Raw genomic sequence first — 26,077 nt, forward strand, 5'->3', positions numbered from 1 at the left:
CATGGGTGCGCCCTGGGCACCCACCAGGTCCTGCCATGGGTGGACCTGGACGCGGGCATGCACCCATCACTGCTATGGGTGCACCTTGAGCACGCATGGCCTTGGGTGGCACCCTGGACGTGGGCACATGCTGGGTCCTGTCTCATGGGTGCACCCTAGACATCAGCGTGTGCTGGGTGCTGGTATGGGTGCACCTTGGACCCTGCACCTACCAGGCGCTGCCATGGGTGCAGCTTGGACCCCGCACCTACCAGGCAATGCCATGGGTGCACCTTGAGCACAAGCACCCACCAGGCACTGCCATGGGTGCACCCATGGGCCTTGCACCCACCAGGCACTGCCATGGGTGCACCTTGAGCACAAGCACCCACCAGGCACTGCCATGGGTGCACCCATGGGCCTTGCACCCACCAGGCACTGCCATGGGTGCACCTTGAGCACAAGCACCCACCAGGCACTGCCATGGGTGCACCCATGGGCCTTGCACCCACCAGGCACTGCCATGGGTGCACCTTGAGCACAAGCACCCACCAGGCACTGCCATGGGTGCACCCATGGGCCTTGCACCCACCAGGCACTGCCATGGGTGCACCTTGAGCACAAGCACCCACCAGGCACTGCCATGGGGGCACCCCGGGCCCTGCATCCATCAGGAACTGCAGCTGGGCGCAGGGAGGGGCCACAGGGTGCTGAGGGGCCCCATGTAGGGACCATCCCATCCGGGCCACCCCCCCCCATCCCTGTCCCCATCCCTTATCGGCGGGGACAGGCGGCGGGTGGCCACAGGGATGATGTACGGCAACGTGGCAACAGGCTCGCAGGGACAGGAGCCACTGTGGGTGCCCGTTCCCGGCACCCAGGAAGGTACAGGGCACCCCGGGGTGCTGGCTGGGGGGGGGTCACCCTGGTGGGTGCCATGGCCCCAACGTAGGTCTCCAGGACTGCACCAGGCAGGGGGGCATCTGTGTCCCCGGTGTCTGAAGGGTGTCCCCAGGGCGGGTGGTGGCATCAGGGGCGGGATCCCCCATCCCTGGACCCCAAGGGTGTCTCCAGGGTAGGTGATGGCACCAAGGGGGGATCCCCCAGTCCCCAAGGGTGTCCCCAGGGTGGGTGGTGGCATCAAGGGTGGGAACCCCCATCCCTGGTCCCCAAGGGTGTCCCCAGGGTGGGTGGTGGCACCAAGAGGGGATCCCCCATCTCCATCCCTGGTCTCCAAGAGTGTCCCTAGGGTGGATGGTGGCACCAAGGGGGGATCCCCCGTCTCCATCTCTGCTCCCCAAGAGTGTCCCCAGGCTGGACTATGTCACCAAGGTGGGGACACCCCCACCCCCTGTCCCCTCCCCAGCCTGCAGCACCCCATGCTCCGCTGAGGAGAACCTCTACGAGCCCTTGGACCCCCTGGATGCCACACCAAGCCTCCCGCGAGCCCCTGAGGCCCCCGCCCTGGCCAAGAGCCATGGCTCCAGCAGGGCCCAACACCGCGGCACCTCCAGCCCAGGGGGCCGGGCTCTCCCACCCGGCTGCCCCGGGTCTCGGCGGGTGCTAGCCATCGCCGTGGCCCTGGGCATCTCGGTGGCCCTCAACGTGCTCCTCCTCACCCTGCACATGCGGCCGAGTGAGTATCAGGGGGCCTTTGGGTGCCCACGGGGCTGTTGCTGCCCTCGCGGGCAGGGTTAAGGTGACAGTGTTGTGGGCAGAGTTAAGGTGACGGTGTTGTGGGTAGGGTTAAGGTGACGGTGCTGTGGGCAGAGTTAAGGGGACAGTGTTGTGGGCAGAGTTACGGTGATATTGCCATGGGCAGAGTTAAGGTGATGGCGTCATGGGCAGAGTTAAGGTGACGGTGTTGTGGGCAGAGTTAAGGTGATAGTGCTGTGGGCAGAGTTAAGGTGACGGTGCTGTGGGCAGAGTTAAGGTGACGGTGCTGTGGGCAGAGTTAAGGTGATGGTGTTGTGGGCAGGTTTAAGGTGATATTGCCGTGGGCAGTTAAGGTGACGGTGTCATGGGCAGGGTTAAGGTGATATTGCCGTGGGCAGAGTTAAGGTGACGGTGCTGTGGGCAGAGTTACGGTGACAATGTTGTGGGCAGGGTTAAGGTGACGGCACAACGTCACCCTGTAGGTACAAACAAGACAGCAGAGGCGGTGGAAGATCCAACCGGGGGTGCATATCCGCGTCTCAGGGCACGACCCCCCCCAAAACCCCCCCTCCCCAAATCCCCCCCTCCCACCAACGCCTCCGCCCGCCCCGCAGCCTCCCTCTCCTTCGCGCTGTACAACGAAGCGCACGCCAAATGCGCCGAAGCCCGCGGGCAGCAGCTGACGGCCGCGCCGTGCCGGCTCGGCGCCCCGGAGCAGCGTTTCCAGTGGGAGCCCCAGGGGCGGCTGCGCAGCGGGGGCCCCGGCGGCCCCTGCGTGACGGTGGCCCAGCCGCTCGACCGCATCTTGGTGGGGCTCAAGCCCTGCGGGGCGCCCGGCACCCTGCAGCGCTGGGAGCGCCACGCCGGCGGTTTGCTGGCCCTGGCCGGCCACGAGCTGTATTTCAACTACGGCCACAACAAGCAGCACCTGGTGATGCTCTACACCGGCGACCGCGAGTGGAGCCGCTGGCTGGAGTGCGACGCCGGCCGGGCCGCCTGCACCAACTCCTGTGCGTCGGGAGGCATTAAGTATATGAGGTTAAGCGAGCCCTAAGCGAGCCTGAACCCCCCCCGAGGCCCTAATCTTAAATATATGGGGTTAAGCTAATGTTAAGATGGCCAAAACCCCCAATGGGACCCTAATTCTTAAATATAATGGGTTAAGCTAGCCCTAAACTAGCCCTAAGCTAGCCCACCTAACCCTAGCCTTAAATATATGGGGTTAAGCTAGCCCTAAGTGAGCTCACCTAGCCCTTCCCCTGTATCTACAGGGTTAAGTGAGCCCTAAGCGAGCCCCATGGTGCCCTAATCCTTAAATATACAGGGTTAAGCGAGCCCTAAGAGAGCCTGAACCCCCACAGAGCCCTAACTTTATATATATAGGATTAAGTGAGCCTTTAGCGAGCCCAAGTCCCTATGGAGCCTTAACCTTAAATATATAGGGTTAAGTGAGCCCTAAGCGAGCCCAAACCCCCATGGAGCCCTAATCCTTAAATATATAGGGTTAAGCGAGTCCTAAGCGAGCCCAAGTGGCCCCGGGGCCCTAACCTTAAATATATAGGGTTAAGCAAGCCCTAAGCGAGCCCAAACCCCCATGGAGCCCTAATCCTTAAATATATAGGGTTAAGCGAGTCCTAAGCGAGCCCAAGTGGCCCCGGGACCCTAACCTAAGCCCACACGGGTGCCCCTTGCCAGGCAGCCCGCCCTGCGCCAAGGGCTGGAGCCATTTCGAGGACTCCTGCTACTTCGCTTCGGCCACGGCGCTGGCCTGGGAGGAGGCTCAGCACCTCTGCGTGGCCCTGGGCGCCCACCTCCTCGAGGTCGACAGCCCCCGCGAGCAGGTGAGCGGCACCCAGGGGCCCAGGCGTCCGGGAGGGGGCACGCTCGGCCTGGGGGATGGGGGAGGGACATGATAGGCACCCCCCTGTGACACCCCCCATCCCCAAAAACCCTGCCCCGAACCTCGGGGCGCCCTCAACCCCCCGTAGCCCTCACCCACGCGTCGCTGCTGCCCACCCTGTCCCCGTCTTTAGACCCAAACTCATGCCCCGGGGGCAGTATTTCTTAAATTAAGCCTAAAGCTCTAAATCTATGGGGTTAAGGGAGCCCTAAGCGAGCCCCATGGAGCCCTAACCTTAAATATATGGGGTTAAGTGAGCCCTAAGTGAGCCCAAACTCCCACAGAGCCCTAAGCTTAAATATATGGGTTTAAGTGAGTCCTATGCGAGCCCCAAGCGAGCCCAAACCCCCATGGAGCCCTAACCTTAAATATACAGGGTTAAGGGAGCCCTAAGCGAGCCCGAACCCCTATGGAGCCCTAACCTTAAGTATATAGGGTTAAGCGAGCCCTAAGCAAGCCCGAACCCCTATGGAGCCCTAACCTTAAATATATAGGGTTAAGTGAGTCCTAAGCAAGCCCGAACCCCTACGGAGCCCTAACCTTAAATATATAGGGTTAAGCGAGCCCTAAGCGAGCCCTAAGTGAGCCCAAACCCCCATGGAGCCCTAACCTTAAATATATAGGGTTAAGCGAGCCCTAAGCGAGCCTGAACCCCTACGGAGCCCTAACCTTAAATATACAAGGTTAAGCGAGCCCTAAGTGACCCCTAAGTGAGCCCGAACCCCTACGGAGCCCTAACCTTAAGTATATAGGGTTAAGCGAGCCCTAAGCGAGCCCTAAGTGAGCCCAAACCCCTACGGAGCCCTAACCTTAAATATATAGGGTTAAGCGAGCCCTAAGCGAGCCTTAAGCGAGCCCAAACCCCCATGGAGCCCTAACCTTAAATATACAGGGTTAAGCGAGCCCTAAGCGAGCCCTAAGAGAGCCCGAACCCCCACGGGGCCTTAACGTTAAATATACAGGGTTAAGCGAGCCCTAAGCGAGCCCTAAGAGAGCCCGAACCCCCACGGGGCCTTAACCCTAAGTATATAGGGTTAAGGGAGCCCCAAGCGAGCTGGCGGGGTGCCGTGGGCAGGAGCACGTGCGGCGCCTGGTGCGGGGCGCCTGCTGGCTGGGCCTGCGGGACGAGGCGGCCGAGGGCACGTGGACGCGGGCCGACGGCAGCGCGGTGTCACCGGAGGCCGGGTACGTGGACGTGGGGGGCCGGGGGACGGCGCGGGGGGGACGGGGGCCGGCGCCGCCCTGACCCCCGCGCGTGGGGCAGGCGGTGGCAGGCGGGGCAGCCGGACGGCGGGCGTCGGGAGAACTGCGTCGTGGCCGGGGAGGACGGCGCCTGGAGCGACCGGCCCTGCGGCAGCCGCCACGCCTGGGTGTGCGAGGGGCAGGCCCGAGGCGGCGCCGCGCCGTGCCACACGCCGTGACACGCCTCGACACGCCTCGGCACGCCTCGACACACCTCGACATGCCTCAACACAACTCGACGTGCCTCAACACGCCTCGACGTACCTCAACACACCTTGACATGCCTCAATGTGCCACGTCACACCTCAACACCCCTTGACACGCCACGCCACAACATGCCACGACACCCCTCGACATGCCACGACATGCCTCGACGTGCCTCAACACACCTCAATATGCCTCGATGTGCCACGTCACACCTCAACACCCCACGACATGCCATGCCACAACATGCCATGACACCCTTTGACATGCCACGACATGCCTCGACGTGCCTCAACACACCTTGACATGCCTCGATGTGCCACGTCACACCTCAACACCCCACGACATGCCACACCACAACATGCCACGACACCCCTCGACACGCCACGATTCGCCTCATCATGCCTCATCATGCCTCGACATGCTATGACACACCTCGACATGCCTTGACACACCTCGACATGCCTCAACACGCCTCGACACGCCTCGACACAACTCAACGTGCCTCAACACACCTTCACATGCCTCGACGTGCCACGTCACACCTCAACACCCCACGACATGCCACGCCACGCCACAACATGCCACGACACCCCTTGACACGCCACGACATGCCTCGACGTGCCTCAACACACCTTGACATGCCTCGATGTGCCACGTCACACCTCAACACCCCACGACATGCCACGCCACGCCACAACATGCCACGACACCCCTTGACACGCCACGACATGCCTCGACATGCCACGACACCCCTTGACACGCCACGACATGCCACATCACACCTCGACAAGCCTCAACACGCTATGACACACCTCGACATGCCACGTCACACCTCGACATGCCTCGACACGCCTTGACGTGCCACGTCACGCCTTGACATACCTCGACATGCCTCGATGTGCCATGACACACCTCGACATGCCTCGGCACACCTCGACGTGCCACGTCACAGCTTGTCATACCTCGACATGCCTCGACGTGCCACGTCGCGTCTCAATACGCCTCATCACACCTTGTCATGCCTCATCACGCTGCGTCATGCCTCAACATGCCTTGACATGCCTCGTCGTGACATGTCGTGCCTTGTCATGCCACACCATGCTGTGACACACCTTGTCATCACTCGTCACACCACGTCGCACCTCATCATGCCACGTCATGCCATATCACACCTTGTCACGCCACGTCACGCTTTGTCACACCTCGTCATGCCACGCCATGTCTCAGCACGCCTCATCATGCCACATCACGCCTTGTCACGCCACGTCATGCCTCGCCACGCTGTGACACACCTCGTCATGCCTCGTCATGCCGTGACACGCCTTGTCACGCTCTGTCATGCCTCGTCACGGCTCCTCACGCCGCGCCACACCTTGCCATGGCTCGTCAGGCCACGCCATGCCTCGTCACGCCATGCCCCGTCACACCTCGTCACGCCTCGTCGTGCCACGTCACGCCTCGTCACACCATATCATGCCTCATCACGTCTCGTCACACCTCGTCACACCTCGTCATGCCATGTGATGCCGCACCGTGCCCCCTTGTCACACCACGTGTTGCGGCACATGTGTGCGTGGCAGCGGGACACGGGACCGGCGTGGGGGGGTTAATGGGACCCCTCCTGCCCTGACCCCCCCCCCAGGCTCCCTCCCCCCAAAGTACCCCCAAAACCCCCCCAGATCCCTCCAGACCCCTTGATACTCCTCCAGCGACCCCCAACCCCCCCAAGTCCCCCCCGATGTCCCTAAATCCCCCCCAACCCCCCTCTAACTGCCCCCGACCCCCCCGGGCTCCCCCCGGTGGCCGCAGGCCGCGGCGGGGGGGGGTGTCCGGGGTCCTTGGAACAGCCCGTCCGGGGGGGGGGGTGCTTGGAACAGCCCGTCCCGCCGCAGAGGGGGGGTCCCGGGAACAGCTCATCCCGGGGGGGGGGGTGCGAGATCCCGGGAACAGCCCGTCCCGCTGCAGCGGGGGGGGTCCCGGGAACAGCCCGTCCCGGCCGGGGGGGGGGGGTGCGAGATCCCGGGAACAGCCCGTCCCGCCGCGGCGCGGGGGGGGGGGTTGCAGAGTCCCGGGAACAGGCGGTCCCAGCGCGGGGGGCGGGGGGGGGTCGCGGGAACGTCCCGTCCCGCGGCGGCGGCGGCGGCGGCGGGGGGGGGGTCCGGGCTCCCGGGAACAGCGCGTCCCGCCGCAGAGGGGGGCTCCGAAGTGCGGGAAGAGCCGGTCCCGCCGCGGCCGGGGTGGGGGGGGGGTCCCGGGCCGCCCCGTCGCGGCCGCGCTGCCGGCGCCATCGCAGGAGGAGGCGGCGGCGGCGGCGCGGGATGGCGGCGGCGGCGGCAGCGGTGCTGCAGGCCGCGGCGCGCTGAGGGGGCCGCGCGGAGGCGCCGCCCGGGCCATGGCGGAGCCGCTGCTGCGTCGCACCTTCTCGCGGCTGCGGGGCAGGGAGCGGCCGCGCGGGAAGAAGGCGGAGGGCGGCGAGCGAGGTACGGAGCTGCCGGCGGGCACCGGGAGCACCCCGCCTCCCCCCCCCCCCCCATCCACGAGAGGGGGCCCCGGGGACCCCCCCGACTCAGGGACCCCCCCAAGAGGGACCCCCAGGGACCCCCTCGGAGAGGCACCCCCCCCCCCAGAGGGACACTTGGAGCCCCCCCGACTCAGGGACCCCCCCGACTCAGGGACCCCCCCAAGAGACCCCCAGGGACCCCCAATTCAGGGATCCCCCCAAGAGACCCCCAGGGACCCCCCAATTCAGGGACCCCCCCAAGAGAACCCCAGGGCCCCCCGACTCAGGGACCCCCCCCAGAGGGACCCCCAGGGACCCCCTCGGAGAGGCACCCCCCATAGAGGGACACTTGGAGCCCCCCCGACTCAGGGACCCCCCCGACTCAAGGACCCCCCCAAGAGACCCACGGGACCCCCTCGGAGAGGCACCCCCCACAGAGGGACACTTGGAGCCCCCCCGACTCAGGGACCCCCCCAGAGGGACCCCCAGGGACCCCCTCGGAGAGGCACCCCCCCCCCCCAGAGGGACACTTGGAGCCCCCCCGACTCAGGGACCCCCCCAGGGACCCCCCAATTCAGGAACCCCCCCAAGAGAACCCCAGGCCCCCCTGACTCAGGGACCCCCCCCCAAGAGACCCCCAGGGACCCCCCAATTCAGGGACCCCCCCCAAGAGACCCCCGGGGCCCCCCGACTCAGGGACCCCCCCAGAGGGACCCCCAGGGACCCCCTCGGAGAGGCACCCCCCATAGAGGGACACTTGGAGCCCCCCCGACTCAGGGACCCTCCCGACTCAGGGACCCCCCCCCAAGAGAACCCTCAGGGACCCCCCAATTCAGGGACCCCCCCAAGAGAACCCCAGGGCCCCCTGACTCAGGGACCCCCCAGGAGACCCCCAGGGACCCCCTCGGAGAGGCCCCCCCCCCAGAGGGACACTTGGAGCCCCCCCGACTCAGGGACCCTCCCGACTCAGGGACCCCCCCCCAAGAGAACCCTCAGGGACCCCCCAATTCAGGGACCCCCCCAAGAGAACCCCAGGGCCCCCCGACTCAGGGACCCCCCCCCAAGAGACCCCCCCAACTCAGGGACCCCCCCCCGGCGACCCCCTGATTCAGGACCCCCCCCCCAAGAGACCTCTGGGGACCCCCCCCAAGAGGGACTTTCAGCCCCCCCCAACTCAGGAGCCCACTCTAGAGAGACCCTTGGGGACCCCCTGATTCAGGACCCCCCGCCAAGAGACCCCCAGAGACCCCCCGTGTCCCCCAACTCAGGACCACCCCCTGCCAGAGGGACTGCAGGGACCTCCAGCACCCCCCCAACTCAGGACCCCCCCCCCCAGAGACTCCACTGGGGACCCCCGAGGGATCCCCAGGACCCTCCCCAGTGCACGACCCCCCCCCGAGACCCCTGGGATCCCCCCATGTCCCCCTATCCAGAACCTCCCTCTCCAGGGTCCCCCCAAGGCCCCCAACTCAGGACCTGTCCCCAGAGAGACCCTTGGGGACCCCCCCGACTCACGACCCCCCCCCCGTGGTTCCTCCTGTCTCCCAGGATGCGACCCCCTGGCCCACCCCCCCTCTACATCCACCTGCCCCTGGGGGTCCCCCAAGGGTGGGGGTCTGAGCTGGGGGGGTCCCCAAGGGTGGGTCCCCAAGGGTGGGGGTCTGAGCTGAGGGCGGTCCCCAAGGGTGGGGGTCTGAGATGGGGGGTTCCCCAAGGGTGGGGGTCTGAGCTGAGGGGGTCCCTAAGAGTGGGGGTCTGAGCAGAGTGGGGGTCCCTAAGGGTGGGGGTCCAGGGTGGGTGTCTCAGCTGGGGGGGGTCCCCAAGGGTGGGGGTTTGAGCCAGGGGGATCCCTAAGGGTGGGGGTCCACGGTGGGGGTTTGAGCCAAGGGGGGGTCCCTAAGGGTGGGGGTTCGGGGCGGGTGTCTTAGCTGGGGGGGGGCCCCAAGGATGGGGGTCTGGGGTGGGTTTCTGAGTGGGGGGGGTCCCCAAGGGTGGGGGTCTGAGCTTGGGGGTCCCCAAGGGTGGGAGGTTCATCATGGGGGTCTGAGCCAGGGGATCCCCAAGGGTGGGGGTCCAGGGTGGGGGTCCAAGCTGGGGGGGGTGCAGGGTGTGCCCCAACTGGGGGCAGCCGGGTGCAGGGGGGGGGACACAGCCCGTCCCCGCCGGGCTGTCACCGCGGTCCTGCCCGTGCCGAGCGGCCACGTCCCCGCTAACCACCCGGCCACGCCGCTCGGCAGGGGGGTGTCACCCCCCCCAGGGTGTCCCCCCACACCCAACCAGCCCCTGCGGCACCCTCCCCGTAGCCCCCCCGCCGGCCAGCCCCACCGCGGCGCCCGAGCCGCCCCGCGAGCCGCCCCGGACCCCTTTCGCCCGCGGCGCCCGCGAGGAGCCCGGCGCCAGGAGGGAGGCCGAGGAGGAGGAGGAGGAGGAGGAGGAGGGTGACGGTGACGCCGAAGACGCGCCGCCCTCCGAGGAAGCGGCCGGTGGCCCCGGCAAGAGCGCCGGCGCCTACCTGCAGAGCCTGGAGCCTAGCAGCCGGCGCTGGGTGCTGGCGGGCGACGAGGCGGCGGCCGGCGAGATCTGGTACAACCCCATCCCCGAGGACGAGGACGAGCCACCGCGGCGGCGGGGGGACGCGGCGGTGCAGGATGGCACCCACGAGCCCCCGCGGGTGCCCGCCGGCGGCCGAGCGGAGGAGCCGGGTGGCGGCGGGAGCCCCGTTTGCGGTGAGGGGCGGCGGGGTGGGGACGGGGGCGGGTGGCTGTCCCCGCCGTGGGGGTTGTGGCCTGGCTGCGTCCCTTCATCCCCATTGTCCCCGTCTCGTCCCCGTCGTCTCCGTCCCATCTCCATCCGCTGCAGCCCGAGGTCCCCATCCTTGAGGACAGCGTCCCCTGAGCGCCACTGTCCCCATCCCGTCCCTGTCCACCACGCCCCGAGGTCCCCGTCCCTGAGGACAGCATCCCCCAAGTGCCACCGTCCCCGTCCCGTCCCCATCTGCCACACCTTCAGGTCCCCATCCCTGAGGACAGCGTCCCCCAGGTGCCACCATCCCCATCCCGTCCCCGTCTGCTGTGTCCTCGGGTCCCCGTCCCTGAGGACGGTGTCCCCCGGGTGCCACCATCCCTGTCCACTGCACCCCAGGGTCCCTGTCCCCTCCTTGTCCCCCAGTGTAGCGTCACCCAGACCCCCGTCCTGCTCCTGAGGACAATGTCACCTGGACCCTGTTGTCCCTGTCACTTCCTCACGCCCTGGAACAGTGTCACCTGGATTTCCCCGTCGCCCAGGCCAGCATCGCCCAGACCCCCCAGTCCCTGTCCCCACCCCGTCCCCTAAACCCAAAAGTCCTTGTCCCCCAGGCCAGCATCCCCCAGACCCCACTGTCCCTGTCCCCTCCCTGTCCCCCAGACCCCCAGTCCCTGTCCCCACCTTGTCCCCCAGGCCAGCATGCCCCAGACCCCCCAGTCCATGTCCCCACTCTGTCCCCCAGACCCCAAAGTCCCTGTCCCCCAGGCCAGTGTCCCCAGCTTGTCCCCCAAGCCAGCATCCCCCAGACCCCACTGTCCCCATCCCCTCCCTGTTCCCCAGACCCCCCAGTTCCTGTCCCCACCTTGTCCCCCAGGCCAGCATCCCCCAGGCCCCCCAGTCCCTGTCCCCACCCTGTCCCCCAGACCCCAAAGTCCCTGTCCCCCAAGCCAGCATCCCCCGGACCCCACTGTCACTGTCCCCACCTTGTCCCCTAGACCCCCCCAGTCCATGTCGCTGTTCTGTTCCCCAGACCCCCAAAGTCCCTGTTCCTCAGGCCAGTGTCCCCAGCTTGTCCCCCCCATCCCTGTCCCCACCTCGTTCCCCAGACCCCACTGTCCCAATCCCCTCCCTGTCCCCTAGACCCCCCAGTCCCTGTCCCCACCTCGTCCCCCAGACCCCAAAGTCCCTGTCCCCCAGGCCAACATCCCTCAGCCCCCACTGTCCCGGTCCCCTCCCTGTCCCCTAGACCCCCCAGTCCCTGTCCCCACCCCATCCCCTACACCAGTATCCCCAGCTTGTCCCCCAGTCCTGTCCCCACTTCATCCCCCAGACCCCAAAGTCCCTGTCCCCCAGGCCAGTGTCCCCAGCTCCTCCCCCCATCCCTGTCCCCACCTCATCCCCCACCCCCCAGCGTCCCGGTCCCCTCCCCCAGCAGTGTCCCACGCTGCCCCCCACCCCGCCGTGGGGCCCCCAGCACCCGCTCACCCTCCTCCTCCCCCCCCCCCCCCCCCCCTCCAGGGAAGGTGCCGCTGCCCTGCGTGGGGCCGGGGCCCCCGTCGCCCCCCTGCAGCCCCGGCGCCTCCAAGAAGAGCCGCTCGCTGGGCAAGGCCAAGTCGCCGGGCACCGTGCGCCGCCTCTCGCTCAAGATGAAGAAGCTGCCGGAGCTGCGGCGCAAGCTGAGCCTGCGCAGCCCCCGGCCCCGCGGCCCCGAGGCCGAAGGCTCCGGCCTCGCCTCGCCCGCCGGCAAGGAGTCCAGCAACGTCATCAGCCGCTACCACCTGGACAGCAGCGTGGCCTCGCCGCCCCGCGCCAAGGCGGCCGCCAAGGGCGGCTACCTGAGCGACGGCGACTCCCCGGAGCGCCGGGCCGAGCCCGAGGAAGAGGAGGGCGGCCTGGACGCCGGCGCTTTCCAGCCCTACGGCGGCGAGGAGGAGGAGGAGGAGGCGGCGCGGCGCGGCGGGCAGCCCGTCTCGGGGCTGCTGAGCGTGCACCTGCGCGGCGCGCGGGACCTGCCGGCGGGCGCCCGCGAGGTGTTCTGCGTGCTGCAGGTGGACGGGGCCAAGCGGGGCCGCACGGCACCGCTGCCCTGCACCGCGCCCTTCCTCACCCTCAACCACACCTTCAACCTGGAGCTGGAGGGCGCGCAGCACCTTCGGGTGCTCCTCTTCTCCTGGGACCCGGCCGCCGGCCGCAACCGCCTCTGCTGCCACGGCACCGTGGGGCTGCCGCACGTTTTTGCGGGTGAGCGGGGAGACGGGTGACGGCGGGCGCGCGGGGGCACCCCGGGGTGTCATCCACAGCGGCGTTTTGCACCCCTAGGTGCCCAGGCGCAGCGGTTGGCCGTGCGCCTGCGGCCCGGCGGCGTCCTCTTCTGCAAGGTCACCTTGGCGGAGCGGCGGCCCGGCGGCGAGCGGGAGCCGCGGGTTTTCGGCGTGGAGCTGCGGCGGCTGGTGGAGCGGGAGCAGGCGGCCACCAAGGTGCCGCTGCTCATGCAGAAGTGCCTGGCCGAGATAGAGAAGCGGGGGCTCAAGGTAGGTGGTGGCACCGCGGGGTGGCCCCTTGGGGACACCGCCGTCGGTGACGCCACCCCCGGCACCCAGGTGGTGGGTCTGTACCGGCTGTGCGGCTCGGCGGCCGTCAAGAAGGAGCTGCGCGACGCCTTCGAGCGGGACAGCGGCGCCGTGATGCTCTCGGAGCGCCTCTACCCCGACATCAACGTGGTGACGGGTGAGCGGCGGGGTGCCGGGGCGGGGGGGGTGGCACCCTTGGGTGCGCTGACGCGGAGGCCGCTCGCCCGCAGGCATCCTCAAGGATTACCTGCGGGAGCTGCCCACGCCGCTCATCACGCCCACGCTCTACCGCGTGGTGCTGGAGGCCATGGGCGCCCGGGCGCCCGGGGTGCTGCCGGGCCGGCGGGACGCCGTCGCCCTGCTCGACTGCCTGCCTGACGCCGAGAAGGTGGGTGCCGGTGGCGAGGAGCGGGGTGCGGGTGCGGAGGAGGTGGGGGTGGGCGCTGAAGAGGTGGGTGCTGGCACTGAGGTGGGTGATGGCACCAAGGTGGATGTTGGTGCTGAAGAGGTGGGTGATGGCACCAAGGAGATGGGTGCTGGTGCTGAGGTGGGTGACAGCACCAAGGAGGTGGGTGCTGATGCTGAAGAGGTGGGTGATGCCACCAAGGAGGTGGGTGCTGGTACTGAGGTGGGTGACAGCACCAAGGAGTTGGGTGCTGGCACCAAGGAGGCGGGTCCTGGTGCTGAAGAGGCAGGTGATGCCACCAAGGAGGTGGGTGCTGGTGCTGAAGAGGGTGACAGCACCAAGGAGGTGGGTGACACCACCAAGGAGGTGGCTGCTGGCACCAAGGTGGGTGCTGGTGCTGAGGTGGGTGATGCCACCAAGGATGTGGGTGCTTGTGCTGAAGAGGTGGGTGCTGGCAGCAAGGAACTGGGTGCAGGTGCTGAGAAGGCGGGTGCCAATGGTGAGGAGGTGGGTGCTGGTGCTGAAGAGGTGGGTGATGCCACCAAGGAGGTGGGTGCTGGTGCTGAGATGTGTGACAGCACCAAGGAGGTGGGTGCTGGTGCCAAGGGGGTTGCTCACACTGAGAAGTTGGGTGAAAGCGCTGAGAAGGTGGGTGCCAGCACCCAGGAGGTGGCACCCGGGGAGAGCCAGGGGAGTCCACGTCAGTCCTGGGACCACGTCACTGCCCACAGCCCGCGGTGGGTGAATCGCGGCGTGTCCCCTGGGCGCCCCGTTTCACCGAGCACCCTTTCTCCGGGCTGGGCCCCGGCGTCCGGGCGCTCCTCGGCTGACGCCGGCCCGTCGGCAGGCCACGCTGACGCGCCTCCTGGACCACCTGAGCCTCGTGGCCTCCTTCCACGCCTTCAACCGCATGAACCCGCAGAACATCGCCGTGTGCTTCGGGCCCGTCCTGCTGGGCCGCGGCCACGAGCCGGCCTCGCCCCGCGCCCAGCACCCCGCCGGCGCCGTCGACTTCAAGAGGCACCTCGAGGTGCTGCACTACCTGCTGCGGGCCTGGCCGGGTGAGCGGGGGGCCACGGCACGTGGCCGCGGCGGCGGCGGTGGGGGGGGGATCCGCGCGGTGCTGCTTTGCTCCCGGCCCGCGATCGCTCTTGGGATTTGGGCGGAAAACAGAGCGCGAGGTCGCCCGTGGGCTGCTGCGCCGTGGCTCTGTTTCTACCAAAAAGCCTATTTCTGCCCCGTTTTTGCTCCCCCCCCCCCCCCCAGCCACACGTGGCTGCCCCGTGGCCACCCATTTTCAGCAGTGGGACTGTGGTCCCCAACCCCATGTGGCTGCCCCGTGGCTCCCCCATCTCTAAAAAAAACCCTGTTTTCCCCTGTTTCTGCCTGCCCCCAGCCCCACGTGGCTGCCGATCCGTGGCCCCCAGCCCCACATGGTTGCCCTGTGCCCCCCTCCCCTTTTCGGCAGTGCATCTGTGGCCTTAACCACATATTTTCTCCTCCTTCCGCAGCCCCCCAGCAGGATCCGGCCCCCCAGCCCGGCTGCCCGTGTCCCCACCGTGGCTCGGCCGCGCCCGAGCGGCCCGTGGTGGCCCGCCACCGTCCCCGGGGCCCCGAGAGCCCCCCCAGCAACCGCTACGCCGGCGACTGGAGCATCTGCGGCCAGGAGGTGCTGCCGACCGCCGCTGCCGCCGCCGCGACCGTCTTCGTGGCCGACTTGGAGGACGAGCCGCCCTTCGGCCCCCGGCTCAACCTCAAGGACTTCGACGCCCTCATCCTCGACCTGGAGCGGGAGCTGGCCAAGCCCATCAACGTGTGTCTGTGAGCCACGGCCACGGCCGAGCCCTTCGGACCAAATCCGCGGCCTTTGCCCCCGTTCCGGCCGCGGCCCCGCGCGGGTGGCTTCACGTGGCCGAACTCTGCCGCCAAGTGCCTGTCCCCGTCCCGGGAGCTGTTATTTATTACTCGAGCTTTGCCGCCACGGTCCCACCCCGGCCGCCTCACGTGGCTGCCACCCCCGTCAGGGTGGCCCCGGGGCCCCGCCACCGTCACCAGCAATAAAGGACACAAGCTGCGCTCACGCGTGTGCCGGGGACCGTGCGCGGAGCTGCCGCCGTGGCCGCGGCCACGTGTCACACGGGGTTGATTTATTAGTGGGGGGAGATGGGGACGAAGCCACCGTGGGGTTGTACACCACGCCGGTGGCTGTCCTGTCCCCGAGTATCCGGCCACGGGGTTGTGGCACCTCGGCGTGGCCCGCGGCACCGAGCCCAGCAGCTCCGCTGGGATCCTCCGTGCCACCGCGCCGGGGTGGGGACGGGGGGGACACGTCAACGCGGTGGCTCCGAAGGCCGGCGGTGCCACGCGTGGCCTCACACGGAGATGGAGCCCTGGCGGAAGTCGCTCTTGCCGATGAGGGCGTTGACAAGGACGGGCCGGCCCTGGTGGCACGTGGCCTGGGCCGCGCGCAGCACCGCGTCCACTCCCTCGCCGCCATCGCCACCCACCACGAAGCCTTTGGCACCCAGGCCCTCCGCCACGGCGTGGTAATCTGCGGGGACGGCTCGGCTCAGCACCGTGCCACGTTTCGGGGGTGTCCTGGGCCCATGGCGGGTGACAACGTGCCACCACGCGTGGCTCACCTGTGTACTCGAGGCCACAAGCCACGTTGCTGCCCAGCAGAGCCACCTGCTCGCGGGAGATCTGGCTCCAACAGGCATCGTTGCCCACCAGCGCGATGACGGGCGTCTGCGGAGCGAGGCGCTGAGCCACGGGGCGGCCCACGGATGCGGCCCGTGGCCCAAACCCGGGGACCGACCCCGCCACCGCCACCCACATCCGGACGGGAGGCCGGTTCTTTGGTAGCCACCACCCTGGCTTGGCCCTCCCTGGTGGCGGGTGGTGGCCTGGCGCAGCGTGGCACGGCATGGCGTGGCGTGGTGTGACAGCATGGTGTGGCACGGTGTAGCATGGCGTGACACAGCGTGGCACGGCACGGTGCAGCACATACGGCAAAGCGTGATGGCACAGCGTGGCGTGGCATGGTGCAACGTGGCACGGTGCAGCATGGTGCAACGTGGCCTCGCACAGCACAGTGTCACACACCGCAATGTGGCCTCGCACAACGTGGCATTGCACAGCACAGAGCAGCACGGCGTGACATTGCACAGCACGGTGTCACGTGCCATGGCGTGGCCTCGCACAGCGTGGCATTGCACAGCACGGAGCAGCATGGCATGGCATGGCATGGCATTGCACAGCGTGGCATTGCACAGCACGGTGGCCTTGCGCAGTGCCACATGCCACGCCGCGGCCTCGCACCGCCTGCCACGCCACGTCCTTACCTTGTGCCGCACGAAGGTGTCGAACTCCATGATGCTGTAGCCCAGCGAGCCGTCCCCGTAGAGGATCCAAACCTGCAGGGTGTCACCGTCACTGTCACCATGCCACTGCCACCGTGCCACCGTCACCGCGCCACCGTCGCCGTCCCCGACCCACCTCGGCGTCCGGGCGGCAGAGCTTGGCGCCGAGCGCGAATCCTCCGCCGACCCCCAGCGTCCCGAAAGCCCCTGCGGAGAAACGGGCCGTGCCAGGCGCCGGCACCCATGGGTGCCACGGGGGGGGGACGATGGGACCTGCCCCTAGCCCTTACCGGGATCGAGCCAGCCCAGGGGCGCGCGGGGCCGCACCACGTAGGCGGCGGTGGCCACGAAGTCACCGCCGTCGGCCACCAGCAAGCAGTCGTCGGGCAGCAGCGCGTCCAGATGATGCAGCAGCGCCAGCGGGTTGAGGTGACGCGGCGCTGGCTCGGCCGCCTTCTCCCTGCCGGGGCGTCGCCGCCGGGTCACGCGTCCGTGTCCCCCGCGTCCCCGCCACGTCCCCGCTTACCTGTTGGCCGCCTCCTTGCGCCGGTCGCCCTCTTTGAGCGTCGCCAGCCAGTCGCGGGGGCACGAGTAGCCCCGGAGGCTCTGCGAAAGCTTCACCAGGAAGGAGGCGGCGTCGCCTGCGGAGACCGGGGCGGCTCGTCACGCATGTGGCACGTGGCTCGGCGTCACGCACGTGGCACGTGGCACATGGCTCGGCGTCGTGCACATGGCCCGTGGCATGTGGCTCGGCGTCATGCACGTGGCATGTGGCACGTGGCTCAGTGTCGTGCACGTGCCACCCATGGTGCATGGCTTGGCGTCGTGCATGTGGCATATAGCATGTGGCACGTGGCTCGGTGTCGTGCACGTGGCACATGGCTCGGCGTCGGGCATGTGGCCCGTGGCTCAGCCTCGTGCACGTGGCGCGTGGCTCGGTGTCGCGCACATGACACATGGCTCTGTGTTGTGCACCTGGCATGTGGCACGTGGCATGTGGCTCAGCGTTGTGCACGTGGCGTGCGGCACGTGACACATGGCTCAGTGTCGTGCACGTGGCACATGGCACGTGGCATGTGGCTCAGCGTCATGTGCGTGGCACATGGCATGTGGCACGTGGCTCGGCGTCAGGCATGTGGCACGTGGCCCGTGGCATGTGGCTTGGCGTCATGCACGTGGCACATAGCATGTGGCTCGGTGTCGTGCATGTGGCACGTGGCTCGGCGTCACGCGCGTGGCACATGGCATGTGGCACGTGGCTTGGCGTTGTGCATGTGGCACGTAGCGCGTGGCTCGGTGTCGTGCACGTGGCATGTCGCACATGGCTTGACGTCGCGCGCATGGCACGTGGCCCGTGGCTCGGTGTCGCACGCGTGGCATGTGGCACATGGCATGTGGCCCGGCGTCGCGCGCGTTTCGGGCCCCCTCACCTTGGATGGCGAGCCGAGCTTTCCAAAACACGTCCGAATTACGCAGCAGCTGCGCCCGGTCGCGGTTGACGGCGACGACGGCGCTGCGGCGGCTCAGGACGCGGCCGTAGGCGAGGCGGAAGTCGCACACGGTGCCTGGCCGGGGGGGGAAAAGCGGGTGAGCAGCGGCGCGGGGCGCCCGGCGCTGCACCCATGGGTGCCCCCCGCCCGCCACCGCGTACCTGCCAGGATGACGAGGTCGGCCTGGCGCAGGGCGTCGCGACGGTTCTGGCGGACGTGCAGGGTGCTGTCCTTGCCCAGCAGCCCCCGCGCCATGCCGCCCAGGTAGCAGGGCAGGCCCAGCGCCTCCAGGGCCGCCCTGCGGGGACAACGGCGTCACTCAGTGCCACGGCGTGCCGCGGCCGGGCTGGCGAGCGGCTTGTGCAAGCTGCTGCCACCGCCGTTTGTGCAAACTGCAGCTGCTGCTTTGGCAAACTGCAGCCGCTTTTGCAAACTGCAGCCGCTTTTGCAAACCGTGGCCACCGCTTTTGCAAACTGCAGCCACCATTTTTGCAAACTGCGGCCACCACTTTTGCAAACTGCGGCCACTGGTTTTGCAAACTGCAGCCAGTTTTGCAAGCCATGGTCACCACTTTTGCAAACTGCAGCCGTGGTTGTTGCAAACTGCAGCTGCCGTTTTTGCAAACTGCAGCCGGTTTTGCAAACTGCAGCCGCCACTTTTGCAAATTGCAGCTGCCACTTATGCAAACTGCAGCTGCCACTTTTGCAAACTGCAGCCACTGTTTTTGCAAACTGCAGCCAGTTTTGCAAGCCATGGCCACCACTTTTGCAAACTGCAGCCACCTTTTTTGCAAAGTGCAGCCGCCACTTTTGCAAATTGCAGCCTCTGTTTTTGCAAATTGCAGCCACCATTTTTGCAAACTGCAGCCACCCCTTTTGCAAACTGCAGCCAGTTTTGCAAACTCTGGCCACTGCTTTTGCAAACTGCAGCCACCAGTTTTGCAAACTGCAGCCAGTTTTGCAAATTGCAGCCGCTTCTGCTCATTGCAGCCACCGTTCTTGCACGCTGCAGCCACCATTTTTGCAAATTGCGTCCGCCGCTTTTGCAAACCACAGCAGCTGTTTCTGCAAATGCAACCACCGGTTTTGCAAAGTGCAACCCCCGGTTTTGCAAACTGCAGCCGCCGCTTTTGCAAACTGCAGCTGTTTTTTTGCAAGCTGCAGCTGCTGCTTTTGCAAAACGTGGCCGCCGCTTTTGCAAACTGCAGCCCGTTTTGCAAAGTGCAACCACCGGTTTTGCAAACTGCAGCCACTGTTTTTGCAAACTGCAACCGCCGGTTTTGCAAACTGCAGCCACCGCTTTTGCAAACAGTGACCACCGGTTTTGCAAACTGCAGCCACTGTTTTTGCAAACTGCAACCGCCGCTTTTGCAAACCGCAGCTGCCGCTTTTGCAAACCGGTCGCCGGTTTCGCCGGCGGCTCATGGCACCCTGTCCCGGCTGCAAGCGCGCGGTGGCAGCGAGGAAGAGGAGGCCGCTCACCTCAGCTCCTCCACGGGGGTCGGTGGCAGCGTGACCTGGCTCCCCAGCAGCACCAGCGGCTTCGCGGCCCGGCTCACCAGCTCGGCGACCTGCTGCACCTGCGCCCGGCCCGCCGCCGTCAGCCCCGCGGGGGGACACGGCGGCGGGGATGGTGGCACGGCCGCGGTGACGCTCACCTGCTCCGCGGTGGCCAGCGGCACCTGCACGGGCAGCGGCGTCATGTCGCGGGGCTCCCAGGCGCCGGCGAAGAGGTCATGGACGTAATTGCGCAGGTACCTGCGAGGAGCCGCCGGTGTCACAACGGCGTCACGGCGGCGGTGGCACCGCGGTGACGCAGCCGGTGACGCCGCTCACCAGTTGACGAGGCTCCGCCGCAGCCCGCCGGGGCCCGTCGCCTGCCCCAGCTCCTTCTCCACCACGTGGAAGGGGTAAAGCACGTCCAGGGGCAGCTCCACGAAGACGGGACCTGCCGGGCCGCCAGCCGGGCTCAGCCGCCGCGGGAAAAGCCCCGGAAGCGGCCGGATTGCGGGGAAAAAACCCTGGAAGCGGCCGGACCGCGGGAAAAAGCACCCAGGAGCATCTGGACCGCGGGGAAATGCACAGCGGAGCAGCCAAACCGTGGGAAAAACTGCCCCAAAGAGGCTGAACCGCGGGGAAAAAGCCCTGGATGCGGCCGGACTGCGGGAAAACCAACCTTGGAGCAGCTGAACCGTGGGAAAAACTGCCCCAAAACAGCCAAACCATGGGAAAACTGCCCCAAAGAGGCCGAACCGCAGGGAAAAAACCCCGGATGCAGCTGGACCATGGGAAAAAGTGCCCAGAAGCATCCGGACTGTGGGGAAAAAAACCGCGGAGCAGCCGAACCATGGGAAAAACTGCCCCAAAGCTGCCAGATTGCGGGGAAAAAACCCTGGATGCGGCCGGACCGCGGGAAAAAGCGCCCAGAAGCATCCGGATCGCGGGAAAAACACCGCGGAGCAGCCGAACCACAGGAAAAATTGCCCCAAAGAGGCCAAACTGCAAGGAAAAAACACTGGATGCGGCCGGACCGCGGGAAAACCAACCTTGGAGCAGCCGAACCACGGGAAAAACTGCCCCGAAGCGGCAGAACTGCAGGAAAAAACCCTGGAAGCGGCCGGACCGCGGGAAAACCACCCTTGGAGCAGCCAAACCGTGGGAAAAACTGCCCCAAAGAGGCTGAACCGCGGGGAAAAAACCCTGGAAGCGGTCGGACCACGGGAAAAAGCGCCCAAAAGCATCCGGATCGCAGGAAAAACACTGTGGAGCAGCCGAACCATGGGAAAAACTGACCCAAAGATGCTGAACCATGGGAAAACCAACCCCAAGGCAGCTGAACCACAGGAAAAACTGCCCCAAAACAGCAAAAACACGGGGAAAATCACCCCAAAGCAGCCAAACCGCAGGAAAAACTGCCCCGGAGCAGCTGAAGCGTGGGGAAAACTACCCAAAAGAGGCCAAACTACAGGAAAAAAACCCTGGAAGTGGCCAAACTGCAGGAAAACCAACCCTGGAACAGCCAAACCGTGGGAAAAACTGCCCCAAAATGGCCAAAACACGGGGAAAATCGCCCCAAAGCAGCCAAACCGCGGGAAAAACTGTCTCGAAACAGCCAAATTGTAGGAAAAAACACCACGACGCTGCCAAGCCGCGGGAAAACGGTGCCCGCGTCCCCACGGTGGCCGGTGTCCCTTACCCGGCGTGCCCGACTGCGCGGCGGCGATGGCCTGGCGCAGCGCGGGGACGATGTCGCGCACGGTGCGCACCGACGTGCGCCGCTTGCAAAGCGTCTTGAAGAGCGAGAGCTGGTCGATCTCCTGCAGCGCTCCGCGACCCTGCGGGACCAAAAATACGCCAGAAAGGTCAAATCCAGCTCGAGCTGCCAAAAAAAGAGGGTTTTCCCCTCCTCCTCTGTCCCCAAAGTTGTCCCCGGGGGGTTTGGGGACACGGCTGACCCGCTGCAACGTGGCGGCCGCCCCTCCGAGGAGCAGCACGGGCGACTCGGCCATCTGGGCGTTCTTCACCGCCGTCACCGTGTTGGTGACGCCGGGGCCGGCGGTGACAACGGCGACGCCGATGCGACCTGCGGGGACACGCGGGCGGTGGGGACGGGGGCGTCCCCCAGGGGCGAAAAGCAGGGAAATTGCCCCAAAATGCACCCGGCGATGGATGCCCCCCTGTTTAACGGGGTTTGGGTGACTGCCACCAAGCAGGGCCACCCCAGATGGCCCAAAACCCAGGGAAATCACCCCAAAACCCACCCAGCTGTGGATGTAAGCGGACAGCCCACTCCCAGAAGGTGACAAAGGGGCCAAAACCCAGGGAAATCACCCCAAAACCCACCCAGCTATGGATGAAAGCGGACAACCCACTCCCAGGGGATGACACTGGGGACAACATGCTCCTGGTAGGTGACAAAGGGGCCAAAACTCAGGGAAATCACCCCAAAACCCACCCAGCTGTGGATGAAAGGGGACAACCCACTCCCAGAAGGTGACAAAGGGGCCGAAACTCAGGGAAATCACCCCAAAACCCACCCGGCGACGGCCACCACCCCCCTGAATTTAACAGGACGGATGCCACCAGGCCACCCGTCCCCACCGGGTGCCACCGGCTCCCCGCGCACCCACCCGAGAGGCGGGCGACGGCATCGGCAGCGAAGACGGCGGTGGCCTCGTGCCGGGTGTCCACCACCCGCAGCCCCAGCTTCTCGCAGGCCACCAGCACGGGGGACACGTGGCCACCGGCCAGGGCGAAGAGGTAGCGCACGCCGTGGGCCCTCAGCACCTCCGCCACCAGCTCGCCCCCGTGCCGGCCGCTTTTGGGATCCGCCTGGAGACGGAAGAAACGGAAAATCCACATTGTGGCCCCCTAAAATGCGCTTTTTCGCCCCCAAAACGGCGTCTCGGTCTACCTTGTGCAGCAGCTGGTAGAGGAGCCCCAAGCGATGAGCGGCCGCGAGCAGCAGCAGCAGCACGAGCCCGGCACAGGCGCAGGCGAAGCCGCCCAGGGCATCCATGCGGGAACGCCGGGCTGGAAAAAGCCAAAAACCTGGAAAAAAACCTGGGAAAAAAAAAAAAAAAGCCCCAAAACCGTCACGCAAAAATCTTCCTAGATGCTGGAAAGGCGGCAGGAAAATACCTTTGATTTGAGGGAAAGAGCCACTGGATGGAGCCTGCTCATTGGAGGCATAATTAATAATTAATAAGCGAAGGCGGCGACGCGACCTCTGCTCGGTGTTCCTGAAATTCCCTGCGGCACCGGGACGTGCCCCGGCTTCCCGACTGGGAAAACCTGTTCCCGCGCCGGTCGCCGGGCGTGGAAAAAGCCTAATGAGAGGGCGACGAGGCCCCAGGGTGACGCGTCCTCTGCCGGTGCCGCGGGGGTTTCGAGGGACGGAAAAGCACCCGGAGCGGTGGCACCCGAGGCCGGACGCGGTCGGAAAACTGCGGTTAAGGAGGGGTAATGGGGGTGGGTGTGGGGACGGGTGGGGACAGCCCTGGGGACGTGGTGAGGGGACGTTCGAGGCTGGGGGACGTCGGGAGACGCTTGATGCTGAGGACACCATGGGGGACACTCAGTGCTGGGGGACATCAGGGGACGCTCGATGCCGAGGACACCACGGGGGACACTTGATGCTGGGGGACACCCCAGGGGACACTCGATGCCGGGGACGCTGGGGGACACTCGATGCCGAGGACACCACGGGGGACACTCAACGCCAGGAGACACCACAGGAGACACTTGATGCTGGGGGACACCACGGGGGACACTCAATGCCGAGGACACCATGGGGGACACTCAACGCCGGGGACAGTTGATGCCAGGGAAACCATGGGAGACACTCAATGCTGAGGGACATCAGGGGACGCTCAATGCCAAGGACTCCACAGAGGACACGATGCTGGGGGACACTCAATGCCAAGGACACCATGGGTGAAGCTCAACACCAGGGGACACTGCAGGGGACACTCGATGCTGGGGACATCAGGGGACACTCGATGCTGAGCACAACGTGGGGGACACTTGATGCCATGGGACGTTGGGGACGCTCAATGCTGAGGACACCACAGGAGATACTCAACACCAGGGGACACTGGGGGATGTTCAAGGCCAGGGGACGTTGGGGGACACTCGATGCTGGGGACACCATGGGAGACATTTGATGCCAGGGGACACTGCAGGGAACACTCAATACTGGGGACCCCAGGGGACGCTCAAGGCTGGGGACATCATGGGGGACACTGGATGCCAGAGGACACTTGACACTAGGTGACACTCAACACGTGAGGAAACCACAGGGGACACCGGGGGGACACTTGATGCCAAGGGACGTTGACACCGGGGGGGGGTCACTCAATTCTGGGGGACACTCGATGCTCGGGGATGCTCCACGCCAGGGGACACCACGGGGGACACTCAACACCAGGGCACAGGGACGCCAGGGGACACCGCAGGGTCACCTCCTCGTGGTCCCGACGTGGCAGCAAGTCCCTACGGCAAAAGGGAGAGCTCAAGGCTGGACCAGTGGCTTCCCAGGGCCACCGTGTCCCCACAGCCAGTGGCCACCTCCCCCTCTGGGGTCACCAGGCCACCGCTGTCACCATGGGTGGCCAGCCACCACTCCCACTGTGGTCACAGGGCCACCTCAGCCCTGAGGCCACCTTGTCGTTAGAGTCCCCCCTCCCTGTGGTGACCTCATCCTTGTGGTCATCTTGTCCCCGTAGCCACCTTGTCCTTGTGGTCACCCCATCCCCATGGCCAGCTTGTCCTGAGGGTCACCTCATCTTTGTGGTCACCCCAATACCATGGCCACCTTTTCCTGAGGGTCACCTCAGCCTTATGGTGACCTTGTCCCCGTGGCCACCTCGTCTTTGTGGTCACCCCACCCCCATGGCCACCTTGTCCTTAGAGTCACCCTGTCCCCGTGGCCACCTTGGCCTTGGGGTCACCTCATCCCTGTGGTCACCCCATCTCTGTGACCACCTTGTCTTTGAGGTCACCTCATCCTTGGGGCCACCCCATCCCCATGGCCACCTTGTCCTTGGGGGACACCCTGTCCCCATGGTCACCCCCACTCCTATAGCCCCCCTGTACCCATGGCCACCTTGTCCTTGGGGGTCACCCTGTCCCCATGGTCACCCCCACTCCTATAGCCCCCCCCGTCCCCATGGCCACCTTGTCCTTCGGGGTCACCCTGTCCCCACGGTCACCCCCAGCCTTATGGACCCCTAAAGTCCTCCATGACCCCCTCAGTGACCCCCCCGGTCCCCAAGGCCCCCCTGTGACCCCCCCGGTGTCCCCCCTTGTCCCCAAATCCCCCCCGGTGACCCTCCCTGGTAACCCCACCCGACCCCATGACCCTCCCCGGCACCCGTAGCCCCCCCCACCTCGGTGCCCCCCACCCCCACCCCAGTCCCCGAGGTCCCCCCGCACCTGCCGGCCCTTCTGCAAAGGCCCCACCCCCAGCACTGACCGACCACGCCCACTCGTCTTGGCCACGCCCACCCCAGGCCACGCCCCCGCCCACCTGCGCCCCGCCCCTCCCGGCCCTGACCGTGACGTCACGGCCCCACACGTGACCTCCCCTCCTCCCCACCCCCACCCCCCGCGGCCTCCCGCCGCGGGAGCTTCCCGGCGCCGAGTGACGCCTCGTCTGGCCCCGCCCCCCCTGCGCCGGCCCCGCCCCCCCTGCGCCGGCCCCGCCCCCCGCGTACCGGCAGCGGGTGGGGAGGGGGCGCCGGCCCCGAGCGGCCGCGGACCCCGAGCGTCACCGCGCCGCGCCGCAGCCACGTGACCCGCGCGGCCCCCCCCCCTGCGCCCCGCCCCCGCCGCCGCACAGCGCGCTCATTGGCCGCCGGCGGGAGGCGGGGTGGGACAACGCGGAAGGGGAGGAGCCTGCGCGGGGGCGGGGTGGGGGGGGTTGAGGCCTGCGGCGGCCTGGACTGGGCCGGGAGTGGGGCTCGAGTTGGGCCGGGCTGGGCTGGGCCGGGGCCCGGAGGGGGCTCGCACGGGGCCTGGTCAGGGCCCGGAGGGGGCTTTCACGGGGCCTTGCACGGGGTAGGGACAGGGCTCGCACGGGGGCTCGCATGGGGCCTGGCACGGCCCTCGCACGAGGGCTCGCACGGCCCCGCAGACCCTCGCACGAGGGCTTGCACGGCCCCTTGCACGGCCCCTCACGTGGCCCCTCGCACGAGGGCTTGCACGGCCCCTTGCACGGCCCCTCACGTGGCCCCTCGCACGAGGGCTCGCATGGCCCCTTGTATGAGGGCTCACACGGCCCCTTGCACGAGGGCTCACACCGACCCTCTCACGAGGGCTCACGTCCTCGCACGGCCCCTCACATGAGGGCTCTCATGGCCCCTTGTACAAGGGCTCGCACGGCCCCTCGCACAGCCGCTCGCACAGCCCCGTGCACGAGGGCTCCCACCTTCGCACAAGGGCTTTTATGGACCCTCACGCGGCCCCTTGCACGAGGGCTCCCACCCTCACACGGCCCCTCGCACGAGGACTCACACCG

The 26,077-nt window shown here is 67.0% G+C and overlaps 3 protein-coding genes across 8 annotated transcripts; 2 read left to right on the forward strand and 1 right to left on the reverse strand.

The window, feature by feature from the left end:
* The first annotated feature begins 790 nt into the window (after positions 1 to 790).
* LOC135323978 (macrophage mannose receptor 1-like) lies at positions 791 to 5,001 on the forward strand. 2 transcript variants are annotated; one of them, XM_064499366.1, is made up of 7 exons: positions 791 to 864; positions 1,346 to 1,615; positions 2,118 to 2,159; positions 2,250 to 2,645; positions 3,331 to 3,476; positions 4,611 to 4,720; positions 4,800 to 5,001. In XM_064499366.1, the coding sequence occupies exons 1-7, from the start codon at positions 792 to 794 to the stop codon at positions 4,954 to 4,956; spliced, it is 1,194 nt and encodes a 397-aa protein (XP_064355436.1). In that variant the 5' UTR covers position 791; the 3' UTR covers positions 4,957 to 5,001. The 2 variants fall into 2 exon arrangements, with proteins under 2 accessions (XP_064355436.1, XP_064355437.1); XM_064499367.1 differs by lacking the exon at positions 2,118 to 2,159.
* A 2,133-nt stretch (positions 5,002 to 7,134) lies between these two features.
* SYDE1 (synapse defective Rho GTPase homolog 1) lies at positions 7,135 to 15,285 on the forward strand. The gene is made up of 8 exons (XM_064499339.1): positions 7,135 to 7,464; positions 9,788 to 10,210; positions 11,748 to 12,470; positions 12,549 to 12,760; positions 12,830 to 12,956; positions 13,030 to 13,187; positions 14,053 to 14,266; positions 14,717 to 15,285. Exons 1-8 carry the CDS (start codon positions 7,377 to 7,379, stop codon positions 15,028 to 15,030), a joined length of 2,259 nt encoding a protein of 752 aa, XP_064355409.1. The 5' UTR covers positions 7,135 to 7,376; the 3' UTR covers positions 15,031 to 15,285.
* Positions 15,286 to 15,291: 6 nt separating this feature from the next.
* ILVBL (ilvB acetolactate synthase like) lies at positions 15,292 to 25,373 on the reverse strand. 5 transcript variants are annotated; one of them, XM_064499338.1, is made up of 18 exons: positions 25,275 to 25,324; positions 24,021 to 24,051; positions 22,699 to 22,732; positions 22,472 to 22,620; positions 22,188 to 22,389; positions 21,513 to 21,640; positions 21,254 to 21,392; positions 19,894 to 20,005; positions 19,716 to 19,815; positions 19,540 to 19,637; positions 18,219 to 18,355; positions 17,998 to 18,132; positions 17,094 to 17,208; positions 16,858 to 17,027; positions 16,704 to 16,774; positions 16,550 to 16,621; positions 15,848 to 15,953; positions 15,292 to 15,756 (listed from the first exon to the last, which is right to left on the reverse strand). In XM_064499338.1, exons 4-18 carry the CDS (start codon positions 22,574 to 22,576, stop codon positions 15,578 to 15,580), a joined length of 1,869 nt encoding a protein of 622 aa, XP_064355408.1. In that variant the 5' UTR covers positions 22,577 to 22,620; positions 22,699 to 22,732; positions 24,021 to 24,051; positions 25,275 to 25,324; the 3' UTR covers positions 15,292 to 15,577. The 5 variants fall into 5 exon arrangements, with proteins under 5 accessions (XP_064355408.1, XP_064355407.1, XP_064355404.1 ...); XM_064499337.1 differs by lacking the exon at positions 22,699 to 22,732 and having other exon boundaries at positions 22,472 to 22,590; positions 25,275 to 25,373; XM_064499334.1 differs by lacking the exon at positions 22,699 to 22,732 and having other exon boundaries at positions 25,275 to 25,373.
* Positions 25,374 to 26,077: the final 704 nt, after the last annotated feature.

Source organism: Dromaius novaehollandiae, chromosome 33, assembly GCF_036370855.1.
Source record: "Dromaius novaehollandiae isolate bDroNov1 chromosome 33, bDroNov1.hap1, whole genome shotgun sequence".
Classification (NCBI taxonomy): domain Eukaryota; kingdom Metazoa; phylum Chordata; class Aves; order Casuariiformes; family Dromaiidae; genus Dromaius; species Dromaius novaehollandiae.